The 13,002-nt window shown below is 37.6% G+C and overlaps 1 protein-coding gene across 1 annotated transcript in view; it reads left to right on the top strand.

Moving 5' to 3' along the window:
- The first annotated feature begins 7,604 nt into the window (after positions 1–7,604).
- The window catches only part of TPCN2 (two pore segment channel 2), a 42,124-nt gene continuing 36,726 nt past the window's right edge, over positions 7,605–13,002 (top strand). Inside the window, exon 1 of the mRNA XM_026706632.2 lies at positions 7,605–7,876. Within this exon, the coding sequence (XP_026562417.1) occupies positions 7,714–7,876 (163 nt within the window). The 5' untranslated portion in view covers positions 7,605–7,713. The remainder of the gene's footprint in view (positions 7,877–13,002) is intronic.

Below are 13,002 nucleotides of genomic sequence, written 5' to 3' on the forward strand. Positions count from 1 at the left end.
CTCTAAAAGATTCACATAATCTCTACTATCATGTACTGATCTTTTACAACCCTTACAACCCTTGCTATTATAAACTGCCCGAGCAGAAGTAGAAATCCTACTGTTTCTTGCTGAATAGTGATGGAGTCATACTCACCTTTATCAATTAAACATATTTTTATAACCTTGGTCTTATGTCTTCATCTTGGTATGATGGATTGCTTGGAAATTTTGGCAGTTGCAATCTAAAATAGTAAAGGCTAAAGAAGGATTTAAATATAAAGAACATGTCTGCTATAGGACTTCCGGTTTGGGCTTCTTCGGCGACGGACCAAAATAGCGATCGTGCACAGTTTTGATCTGTGCTCGCTGCTGGAGCGCCCCGAGCCGTCCAGATTCAGGGCTGAAGCCACCCCGTAGAGGTGGTGAAGAAGGGGGAGCCGTCAGTGGGGTTGAGGAGAGCTGCATCTCTCCTCCTTGGCTGGCCATTACTCCCTTTCCTAAAGGTGCTTACAGCGGTGATCAGAAACCTCAAAGAAGAACCCGACAGGACAAGATTGTGAAGGAGGAAGGTTAAAGGAGAAAGTTTGACTGACCGGGTTGAATGGAGAACATCTATTTAAGGTACCTGGGATCTAAATTTTAAAGACTAATACTATTCCTAAAAAAGATTTTAAGTGGCGAAAGAGAAAGGGAATGGAATAGGCCTTTTTCCCTCTCACATTGACAGTTTTAATTAACTTGGAACGTTAAGAAGAAGAGATTTGAATAAGAAATTGATACTAATCCACTTTGACATTAATAGGCTATTTCTAGCTGAAAATAAAGTATCAAAGGGATAAAGATTCTTGGATAATTTAAAAATTTTCCTTAAAAAAAGAAAGAAAGCAGTGGAGGGAAAGGGGAAAAAAGACGGTGGAATCTGGAAAATGGAGACCACCTGGAACTTTAAAAAAAAACCAATAGTGGAATTTTAACAAGGCTTGCAAAAGATATATTGTAGCTGAAACAAGATAACAAAGCCCCTGGAAAGAGAAAGTGAGAAAAGAAGCAAGAAACAGTTTTGGATTATTGGATGATCCCTGGAACTTTGGATGGAGGATCCTAATGAAACAAAATAAAATCAATTGGGGGGTTGTTTAAATTTTTTTAAAATGGCATCACTCCTTGAAGAGTTAAAAATGAGACTTAAAGAACAAAAAGAAGCACAAGACGGAAGAGGATCTTTTGGCTTCATATTTCAATTTTTAGAAATGGAGATCTTGAACTATGAAAAACAACAAGAAACGCTGGCAGAACAAGAAAGGCGGGACAACGAAGAAGCCATCTTTAATGACCAAGCAATTTTAAGCAGGGTAAAAACAGGAAAGGGGGGAAAGGGAGTTAAAAACTTAAGCATTGAAGCAACAACCAAAAAAAAGAGAGTAATTTGAAAAGTAATCATAGTATCAGGAAGAAGCAGAAGGGAGGATCACAGAAGGGAGAATCAGATAGAAAAGGGAATAAAAGGGGGAGGGAGAAGAAGAGAGGGAAGAGGGAAAGGAAAAGAAGCTACAAAGGACAGAAACAAGATATAGAGGTACAGGAAAAGCATACGAGAATTAAAGGTATAAACCTATTTAAAAGACACAGAGACAATGGTTAAAATTTAACTTAAGGAGAGGATTCTGCAAGGGTGCAGGGGATAGCATTGTTATATTAGAAATAGAAAAGGGTTAGAAAATAGGTTAGATGATTAAAGTGATAGAAAAAAAATTCTATTGATGTGTAGTGGAATATTCGTTTGTAAAGAGAATAAGGCTCCCAATTATTTAAAAAGAAAGTTTAAAAAACCAAAGAAACATGGAAGATTTTTATCAGTTGACAAGATGAACTTGAAAAAGAATAATAACCTTATTGACTACTGTTAATGACTATTATTTGGTTTTTTATTTAAAGACAGTAATAAGTAAAACTTGAAATATAGATGATTAAAGTGAAAGACAACTGATATTACTTGTTAATGTTTGTTAAATAGAAATGTAAAAGATTGTTATTAATATTAATAGCAGAGCTGTACTTGAATAGAATAATTATTCCATTTACTATTGTTATAATATATATACATACATATATATATATATATATATACATATATATATATATATATATATATATATATATATATATATTTTTTAAGAATTTAGTGTGTATTTTTAAGGGAATGTACCAAGCAGAATTCGATTGAAAATAGGTATGTGTTGTAAAATAGAGGTTAGAAAATGAATGTTATAATTGTAAAGGTGTAACTTAAATTTTTAAACAAGATTTGAAAAAAGATACAAAGGTGTTACACTCCAGTCTAGTAATTACAGGGGAAAATTTGTTTTATAAGAAAAGATAATATGAAATTGTAAACAGGACAGACGAATGTATAAAAACATTGATTAGATTTTTTTAAAAATAGAAAAAGATATGTAATCAGATTAAGAAAGGAATGATAATTTAAAATAAGGCTATAGGAAGTAAAGAAAGGGAAAAGCTATTGAAAAAATGGCAAAAATAGTTATAAGATATGGATTAGAATGTATAAGATAAATATGTATTGAGTTTATGTCTGTATGCAGAAGTGATAACCCAGGGGCACGCTGTTCTCAAAAAAAGATATTTTATTTGTTTTTGTATGTTTTGTTAGGAATATAAATCAGCTAACAGGTATTTGGGTTGGAAATATATAAACCAGGATAGACATTTTAATACTGTCTCTTTAAGGGAATGTTAAAATTGTAATTAGGTGTGGTTTCACAAACGGCCATAAGATGGAGCCAGAAACCTGGGTTGTTTAGTCTTGGTCTCAGAAGAGAGTGTATCTCAGTGAGTCTCTGTTTCCTTCTGTTGGAGAGTATTGCTGTTCCTTCTAATTGACTGTTATTCATGGATTTGACGTAAGTCTGATACTGAACTGTTTTTGACACTGGACTTTGTTATTGGATTATCCCTGGACTAAAAACTGACTGATCTTACCTGTGAATGACTTTGGACTGCTTGTTTTGAACTTTGCTTAAACCTTTATTGAAAGTAAAAAAACCTACATTTACTGTACAGTGCATCTGTGTGATGTGTGTGTATTATTCAACACTTCTCTCAATATGTCTCCCTGTATGCGCTCATTCTCCGAATGGGGAATTACCTCAACAATACTTTTATTTAAAAAAAGAACATGTCTGCTACAAAAGCAATCACATATTATATGGATTGTTCTTCCTTAATTCAAATGTGATATGTTTATCCATATTGTGACAATATGCATATTTATGCATGTTTTGACAATGACTGCTAGAGAAAAAATGAACAATTTAGTCTATGCAACCCCATGCATCTCTAATAGAATTCACTGTGCAAGCTAGATTTAAAAGAGAAACATTGAAAATTGCCCGGTGTGACTAAAAAGTAACCAGAACTGTGTCAAGTCAGAAATACCATTTTCTCCATAACTCACTGTGCAACAGAGTTACATATTAGAAATGTTTTTTTTTAAAAAAATGACAAATAGATTCCTAGCTGGATGCCTGCTGAATCAATCCTAAAAAATATTGACTGCATGCATATGGGATATATTATATTCACAGTTTGTCTATTTGTTTAAGCCACTCTCCAGAATGAAACTTGTCCAAGGTAGATTATAAAATACTTTAAACCACAACTGAAGTCTGAATTTGAAAACAAAAGTAATATTTAATTAAAATATTAAAGGCAAGATGGTTGGGAAATAATAAATGAATAAACAAATTAGCATCTTAAAAATACATAATTTACAAATGGCTATAATGTCTACAATGCAAATATGATGAACAAATGAATTAAAAGTTTCCATTGCTGTAAATCTTGTGAGGGTCCCAAAGATACTCAACTTTGTACCAGCTATGCCTTATTGGACCAAGCAACCTATAACCAGAGAATAATTGGAATTGGAATAATAAGACACGTCTAGTTCAACTCTCTGAAATGTGCAAGAAAGCCATTTAAACCATACATGAGGGTCTCTTTAAAACCCCCAGAAATAGAAAATCCACAACATCCATAGTTGGATCATTCCACTGTTCTACAGATCTTAGGGACACAAACTTTTTTCTTAATCTGAACAGCTGTAATTCACATTCATGATTTCTTGTACAGTTTTTGTTGCCATAGGAAGCTGTTCGTGACCACTTCGCTTAAAATTTTATGTACCCAGTCATATCTTCCCAAAATTTTATTCAGACTGAACATTCTAAGTTCCCTCAGCCTCATAGAGCACATCTTCAAGTTCCTGTCTATATCCCATGGTAAGGAGTGATATCTAAATTAAACACCAACTGATTCAAATAATCATTTGTGTTCTTGTTTAGACTGGAGGGGGGAGGGAGAGATGGCTGGAAATATTGTGCTCACTAGATTGACTTAGAATCCCTGTTCCTTGTGCAGTATAAGAACTGGCTAATTCCTGGTATGGTCATCTACTAAAAAAGAACCCTGGTCTTTAATGGTGATGGAGTTTAAATGGGGGTTTTATGTACATCTTTTTGGTTCTAATGCTAAATATGCTGTGGAAATTCTAGCTGACTGCAAAGGGTACACTTCAAAATGAACAGCTCCAAGTGCTACTGATAAAAAAACGGCACATGCAGCTATTTTTTTTTTCTTTATCAGATTCTTTGCTGAAAGAAAAAGAAGGAAAAAGTGAAAGGTTACAAGTGGAGAACAACAACCTTTGTCTCACAGAATAAAATCCTGGAGATGTGGCAGGTCAATTTCCAAGAAAAAACATGATTTTCATTATTAAAAAAAACGCTTTCTCAAAATATTAAATATTCTGGTGTTGTATCCTTAAATATTAAATTTGTTTTCCATGCAATGATAGTTCCGGGGTAAATATTGTATTTATAATATTTGATAATGCTTCTTAATTTATAAACTTACAAACAGGGCACGTAGGAAGAATTCAGAAAGTGTTCTTGACCTTCCAACTTCAAGTATTTTTACCACTTTTTTAAAAACACAATTCTTATTAAAATGCGTTTTTACAAAGTTAAAAGTTAGATATAAACAATATAAAAGAAATGCAAACAAAAAAGTGCTGAAAACAATAGAAAGAAAAAAATTCTTAAAGAAGCAATTTCCAATCTTTGCAACAATTATAAATATACTTAAAGCCATTTCCACCCTTCTCTTCTCCCCATATTCAGCCCTTGTTAACAAATCACCAGTTCATTTTTATTCATTTTCAACAAAAAATAATAATAATGAGGTGGGTAGGTAAGTTTTAATTGTGAATTTTTAATTGTAGCTTTTAAATCTTGTACACTATCTGAAGTAACTATGTATGAGTGATTATACAAATTTATTAAATAAATAATGGTGAGTCTTTAGTTCTTTATTTATCTTTATTATTATTTGTATCCCATCTTTTTATTTTTAACTACTTTTTATCACTAGTGGCATTATATTCTAAACTTTAAACTGATTCAGACCATTTCTCACCCCATACAATACCAGGTCTTAAATTATATTACAAATGCTAGATAAGAATTCATTTTTGTCCAAAGGATTACCCCACTATCAGCTTCAATTATTAACTGTATTTAAAGAATGATCACACATTACCAGCATTAGAGTAATTAATTACATCCCTTTACTGAGTCGATAACATCATGTCTTGTTAATTTAATATTATTTACTGTTTAACATCTCAAAGCAGTACAGATACGACTTTGAGAAAACACATACCAATTGTTTATTATAAAATATGAGTTTTGCTCAGGAAAACAAGAAAGTTTGAAGAAAAAAACTGAAGATTCAAAGTTCTACATATAAAGTTGAATCTCTTCATTAATTGAGGCCTAATTGTTTGAGACTGATAACAGTTTGAATGTCTGTTGTTTAAGAATGATGACTTTACCAGAGATACAACATTAGGGGAAGGTTGGGCAACCGAAATTTTCAGAACAGACAAAAACATGCACTTCTTAATATAGTGTATAGGCACCCAATGAAGCTCATTACTGCAAAACATGGAAGAAGCCATTAATCTGATTTGAGGCATTCCCTTATGGGGACAGCTCCCAATTCCTAAACTATCCCAATTCCCAATTAACTATATACTTTCTGGACAACACAGGACAAGTTTCATTTTAATTTAAAGTTTAATTCTTTTGTTGCAACACTTTTTGAGGCTGGGGAAGGGGAAGGGGGAGATATAGAGATCCTTCCCTATGCCACTAATGATTATCTGGAATACTGCAACCCAGTTTGCTCACCACAACTACAAAAAAAGATGTTGAGATTTTAGAAAAAAGTTCAGGGAAGAGCAACTAAGACGATCAAAGGCCTGGTTTAGAGAAGAATTGAGGGTGACATGATAGCAGTATTCCAATATTTGAGAGGCTGCCACAAAGAAGAGGGCAGGGCAAAAAACAACGGTTGGAAACGAAACAAAGATTAAACCTGGAATTAAGCAGAAACTTCCTAACAGCGAGGACAATTAACCAGTGGGTTAGCTTGCCTTCAGAAATCGTGGATGCTTCATCACTGAAGAAGAAACTAGACAGCCACTTATCTGAAATGGTACCGGGTCTCCTGCTTGAGCAGGGCCCACAGTGGCAGATTAAGTTCACTGGTGTCCTAAGCACTGACAAATCTTAGTGCCCACCTCCTTTCTACATACAAGATTTTTTTTTAACAAATCTTCACTTTTTTTTTCTTTCTTTCTCAACTTTGTGGTGCCCTCTTTGGACCTAGTGCCCTAAGCACATGCTTTAGTCTGCTTAATAGTTAATACGCCACTGAGCCGGGGAGGGGCGGGGGGGGCTGGACTAGAAGACCTCCAAGGTCCCTTCCAGCCCCATTCTGATTGATTGATTGATAAGGCAAATATTCTTCATCAGGGTATTTTATTTATTTATTTGATTTGTCAATCGCCTATAAGATAATAGGTATAAATATAAACATGAGTAAGAATACAAGAAATACAGTAGGTACGAATAAATGGGGACAACAGGACAGGGACGGCACTATGGTGCACTTATGCATGCCCCTTACAGACCAGGTATTCAGCAGGTTCTGACGCGTTCTGGAGAACCCGTAGCGGAAATTTTGAATAGTCTGGAGAACCGGCAAATACCACCTCTGACTACTGGCTCCGCCCCCATTTATTCTCTGCCTCTCAGCTGATTGGCTGGGTCTTCTTTGGTTGCCCCGCAAAGGAGAATGGAGCTGGAAAGCAGGTTAGTGGGGCAAGGAGGGAATGGGATTTTGCAGCATCCTTCCCCTTGGAGTGGGGTGGGAATGCAGTATCCTTCCCCGCCATGCCCACCAAGCCACACCCACAGAACGGTAGTAAATTTTTTTGAATCCCACCACTGGTACTGGGTCTCCTGCTTGAGAAGAGGGCTGGACTAGAAGACCTCCAAGGTCCCTCTGTTCTGACTGATTGATTGATAAGGCAAATGTTCTTCACCACGATATCTGATGAGGATATCAGGATAGCATCAGGATAGCTGAAAACATCAGGATGTCCGATCACCAACCTCACCGCACAACTTGAGTTCGCGCAAGAGGAAGCGCGGCAGCTCCAAGCTCTCTTCCCGATCACGTGTAGCGGGCGGAGCTGTGCCTTCACCACTTATCACCAGCGAGAGCGGAAGCCCGGCGGTTTTTCTCGGATGTGGGACTGCGCAGGCGCCGTTTCTGCCTAGTACGCCGACAACGTTGCGATTCATGGAGCAGGGAAGCAGGCTGGAAAAAGAGCCTTTGTTGCCGCCTCCGCTGCCAGGGGCTGCCAAGCGCCACCGGCTCTACTCGGCCAGGGACAATAGAGACCTGGAGGATGATGGACACTGCTGCGTGTCCGCGGCCTCCTCGCCTCGTTCTGGAGGGCCTGGTGAGACCTGGGACAATTGGGAGTGCCTGTTGGGCTGCTTCTCGGTACTGGGAGGAACTGGACGCTGCAGGGCGAGGAAGGCTGGCGATGGAAAACTCAACCTCCCCTCGCCTCTCTCCCAAGCCGGGGCTTGGTCAGAATGAAAGCTCCCGGAGCTTTCGATTTAATTTAGGAAACGAGTCTTAAAATCGTGGATGGACTATCGGATGCCAGGTTCCAGGGTCCTGAGGGAGACTGGGGTTGGCCCATGGGATGTGGGGTGGGGGAGCTTTGCTTTGCAGACCCCACTGCGAAGTACGTTTGGATCTGTCTCCAAGGTGTATGATCAGGAGTGTTGAGAGCCTTCGTTTCTCTGTTGGTCCTGGAGCGAGTGGATCACAGAGATCCGGTTTAGGGTTGCAGTGGAACAGTATGTCAATCAGAACAGAGACCCAGGTTCACCTAATGCCCGGACCCAATAGATGGTATGTTTGAGTTTATTTAGCCTGTGGGATGAACCCAGCCATTGGGCATTTGTATGGCTGCAACCATTTGGGGTCAGATAGACTGTTCGCTGTAAAGATGGAGCCAAGGAACAGGGCACTTTCGCATGATGCAGTGAAACAGCAGCCGCGGGCGCATGGAGTGGTGTTATGCAGTAGATCACCGTGTTTCTCAACCTGTCTGGGAATTTTAAGACATATCTTAAAGATGCCAAGGTTGAGAAACACTGCCCTACATGCTTTGGACCTGCTGTGACATGAGATTAAAACCTCGTTCCTTCAGTCGTATCCTCTATTTCTCTCTGATTGAGACAGATGTGTCAGCTAAGATCTGTTTCGGTGGGGAAAGGCGGGGATCCTCAAAAAGTTTAGTACTACAAGATAGGATTTCCATTTGTAGGAATGGGGGAAAAATATCTCCAGAAGTGGAACTCAAGACTGAAAAATGCTCAGTGATCTCATAGGACTGATTTGTTGTTTGGGAGGCAATAGAGTACAGGAGGAATAGTTATGCTAGAAGAGAATGGAGAGAGGAGCCACCTAAAACTATGAACAGAAGCATTTCACACTGCAGTCGTCTTCTTCAGATTATACTCATTACATCCTGTGAGATATTCTATGGCTTGCATACTTGCAGAGCCAGGATTGTAAGCTGAGAGGGGGATAAGAAAACATCACTGGCAGATCCCATTTTTAAAGGAAACCTCAGAAAAGTTATTTAAGAGAGGCTGTACTGTAAGGTTAGGCTGAATCCCCTGACATATTCTCGTCTGTCTAGATGAGAGTTTTTGGTCCTTCTACAAAAGTCTTCTGTCAGCCCAGGCCTGTGAAAAATCAAATGCTTTGGATCTTCTTGCCCAAAGTCAAGAAATACAGAAATTAACCCTTTTACTTATTGGGAAACAGGAGTAGCTGTGTAATTATGTGATCTTTCACATAGGGAAGAGTTTTATTAAACTAATGAAGACAGATCTTAAAAGGAGCTTTCTGTATTGGGCAAATACAGAAATAGAGGAAAATAAGGGAAGACAACAGTCTCACACAGAATTCCAAATAAAATTAAGATAATCTGCTAAGCGAAACTAGTTACACATTTCTTCCTTGAATACGTACTTAGGTTTCAACCCATTCCAAAGTTCCTAATAGAAAGGAGAATGGGAGAAAGATAATTTGGGACTCCTGCCTGAGCATTTTCTTCCTTTCCCAACTTAATTTTAGAGACCATAAAGGATAATTAAAAGCCAACCTCTTTGGAATAAACTTTTAAATGTTGCACCTCTCAGTTCCTAGGACACAACAGCAAATCAGAAATTACTAGTGGCTAAATCACCTGCCTTAAGGATTCCTAATGGACTGATAAAGGCACAGTACACTTTTCATCATTTTTTTTTGTCCTTAACATAAATGAGAGGACATGGGAAAGACATTTGGAAAATAAGTTCAGCACGATCAATTTAGCAGATGTAGGACCACTGTTAAGTCATATTGAAAAATAGAGTATAGTCAAAACTAAAAATACATACATGGTGATACCGATTCCCTCATATTTGAAAAATCATCTTCATCGGTAAAGTGATAAGGAAGATATTCAAAGTACCTTCTGCAAAAATTCTTCCCTTTATTTCTTAATATAGGTAGTCCTCAACGATCGCAAATGTACCCAAAATTTCTGTTGTTAAGTGAGACATTTGTTAAATTAATTTTGCCCCATTTTACGACCTTTCTTGCCACAGTTGTTAAGTGGATCACTGCAGTTGCTAAGTTAGTAACCTGGTTGTTAAGTGAATCTGATTTCTCCATTGATTTTGCTTGTCAGAAGATCGCACAATCACATGACCTTGGGATGGTGGAGCCGTCGTAAGTATGAACCAGCTGCCAAACATTTGAACATTTGATCACAGGATCATGAGGATGCTGCAAAAGTGGTAACTGTGAAAAACAGTCTTAAGTCATATTTTTCAGTGCCATTGTAATGCTGAACAGTCACTAAATGAACTATTTTAAGTCGACGACTACCTAAATTTTAAGGCTAAATTTTAGTGCATCTGTAGATTTGTTCTCTTTTTCTCAATGGTACTTCAGCTGTATTGAATTACTGATTCCATCCTCTTCATCCCTCTATCCAACTTAGAAGTTTACATGCTTCTAATTACAAAACAGCACTCATACAAAGTTGGTGTGACATGTTACATTCTATAACAGTGCTGTCAAACTCAATTTCATTGATGGCTGCAGCAGAGCTGTGGTTGACCTCGGAGAGCCAGGCGGGCATGGCCAACTGGCTGGGTGTGGCCAGCTGGCTAGGTGTGGCCAGCTTGATGCCACTCCCCAAACTGCTAGCATGTTTCCTCTTTGCATTGGGTAGACCGGGCCGAAGCAATGCAGGTAGACTGGGCCCAAGTGACACGTGGGTAGACCAGACCGAAGTGACACGGGCTGGCCCCTTACATTTTTGAGGTTGGGCCCGTGGGCCAGATATGACCACATTCGGCCCACGGGCCTTGAGTTTGACACCTCTGTTCTTTAAGATTCAAATTGAGAATAAATTTGACAGGGGTGAAATAATTGCCTTATTTCTAAATACTCTTGTATATCATACTAATCAGTTGGGAAGTCTTGGACAAGAGTAGTGTTACCAGCCACATGTGCTAGGAAAGTATCCTTATCAAGATCACATATTTTAGTTGAAGGTCCTGCACTGGAATCAGTTGTTGTAACGGCAATCTATAAAAATCTCATGTAGTCTTTGGTGACCATTTTATAATTATTGAAACTCTGATAAAGCCTTTTCATTTTGTAGTACTGTTGTAAATAACAGTTTATTATAACTTTTGTGTCAGATCATTTTTGTTAAGATAATTTGTTAATAAACCTTCAAATTGCTGAAAATTAGTTTTTCATTTTTATGCTGCGAGAGTTACTTTGCCTATAATATTTCTGAAAATCTACTCCAAAGTCTTCTATTATCCGTTAACTGACTATATAACAATTGTTTTTAACATTTTTTGGTAACATGGATAGTAACGGCAATGATGTGCATCGTGGTTTCAGAGTGATGTGGCCTTTGCACAATGCACCCAATACATAGCTTGATTTTGTGATAGAGCACAGAATTGTTCAACAGTAAAGCTGTAGGCTTGCTGAAGACTGGCTGATGCCTGTCGCATTTCTTCTTAGAACAATTTTGTCCTTAAAATGTTATTTTAAAATATTAATTGAATAGTTAGTGAGTGGATAACATTCTTTACAGAAATGTGGCACATTACTATCAGAAACATGATGCAAAATGAAGTTCCTAGATTAGAGAAGTGGGCTGAAAATAAAATAACAGAATTATAAATAACAAATGTAAAATTCTTCACTTAAGATGAAAGAGTAATATACCTATAAATAGAATCAGGATACCTGGGTTATTCACAGTGTATGAAGGATTTTGGAATGGTAGTTGAGTGAAAAATGATTGCAAATTAGCCTCGTGATGTGGCTATTTAAAAATTAAAAAGACCAATGAAGTTTTCGACTGCAACAACAGAAATAGTTTTCAAACCAAATTGGTTTGCAATGGCTGGATCCACACTTCCTTTTAAGGATTCAAAGAAGGTGGATCAGGTTCAGAAAGGCAATGAGACTAATTAGGAGAACATTAAATCCCATGAAGGAATTGAAATAATGGGCAATACAGGTAGTCCTTGACTTGGAAGGGTTTATTTAGTGACAGTTCAAAGTTAACAGTGGCACTGAAAAAAGTGACTTATGAAAGTTTTCACCTGTTGCAGCATCCCCACTGTTCATGAAATCAACATTTACACACTTGGCAACTGACTCATATTTATGATGGTTTCAATATGCAGGGGTCATGTGACCACCAGATTTTGACCATTGCAGCATTTCCATTGGCATGTGATCAAAATGTAAATGCTTGGCAACTGACTGATTTAAGATGGTTGCAGTGACCTGGGAAGGTCATAGGATCACTTTTTGTGACCTTCTGACAAGCAGAGTCAATGGAGAAGCCACTTAACCATGTTACTAACTTAATGGCAGCCATTCACTTAACAAATGTGGCAAGAAAGGTCATAACATGGGGGAAAAACCCACTTAACTTCGCTTCAGCAACAGAAATTTTGGGTTCAGTTGTGGTTGTAAGTCGGGAACTATCTGTATTTAGTTTTGAGAAGAGAAGAATGAATGGTGTATCACAACACTTCCAGCATTGAAGTGGGTCATCAAGGCAGCCGGATACAGGCTTAGGGATTTATGTTTCAGGAAAGCAAATTCCAACTGAACATTCATAAACTTTTTCTCACAGAACATTTCGATAATTAGAAGCAGTTATTGTATGGAAAAAGAATTATTCAATTAGGGATAGGCCAGCTTAGCACGGAGTAAAGTCTCCCATGATTTTACAAGATGGAACAAGACTGAGCCACTTTTTCCTTTCCTGGTTTAAGTACCTGTCAATTCCCTTGTTAAACTGGAACGAATTAAAGCTTTCCATACAGTTAGACTGAGAGCTCTTTTGAATATTATTACATCTGTTGTTTACTCCTTGTAGATAATTATTTTTCAGAGAGAACAAGGGACCTGAGGTCTTCCCTACCTGTCATTTTTTCCTTACAATTTGATAAATAAAGGCCTGTCTAC

This window comes from Pseudonaja textilis, chromosome 1 (assembly GCF_049901715.1).
Source record: "Pseudonaja textilis isolate UNSWEBS1 chromosome 1, rPseTex1.2, whole genome shotgun sequence".
In the NCBI taxonomy this organism is placed as follows: domain Eukaryota; kingdom Metazoa; phylum Chordata; class Lepidosauria; order Squamata; family Elapidae; genus Pseudonaja; species Pseudonaja textilis.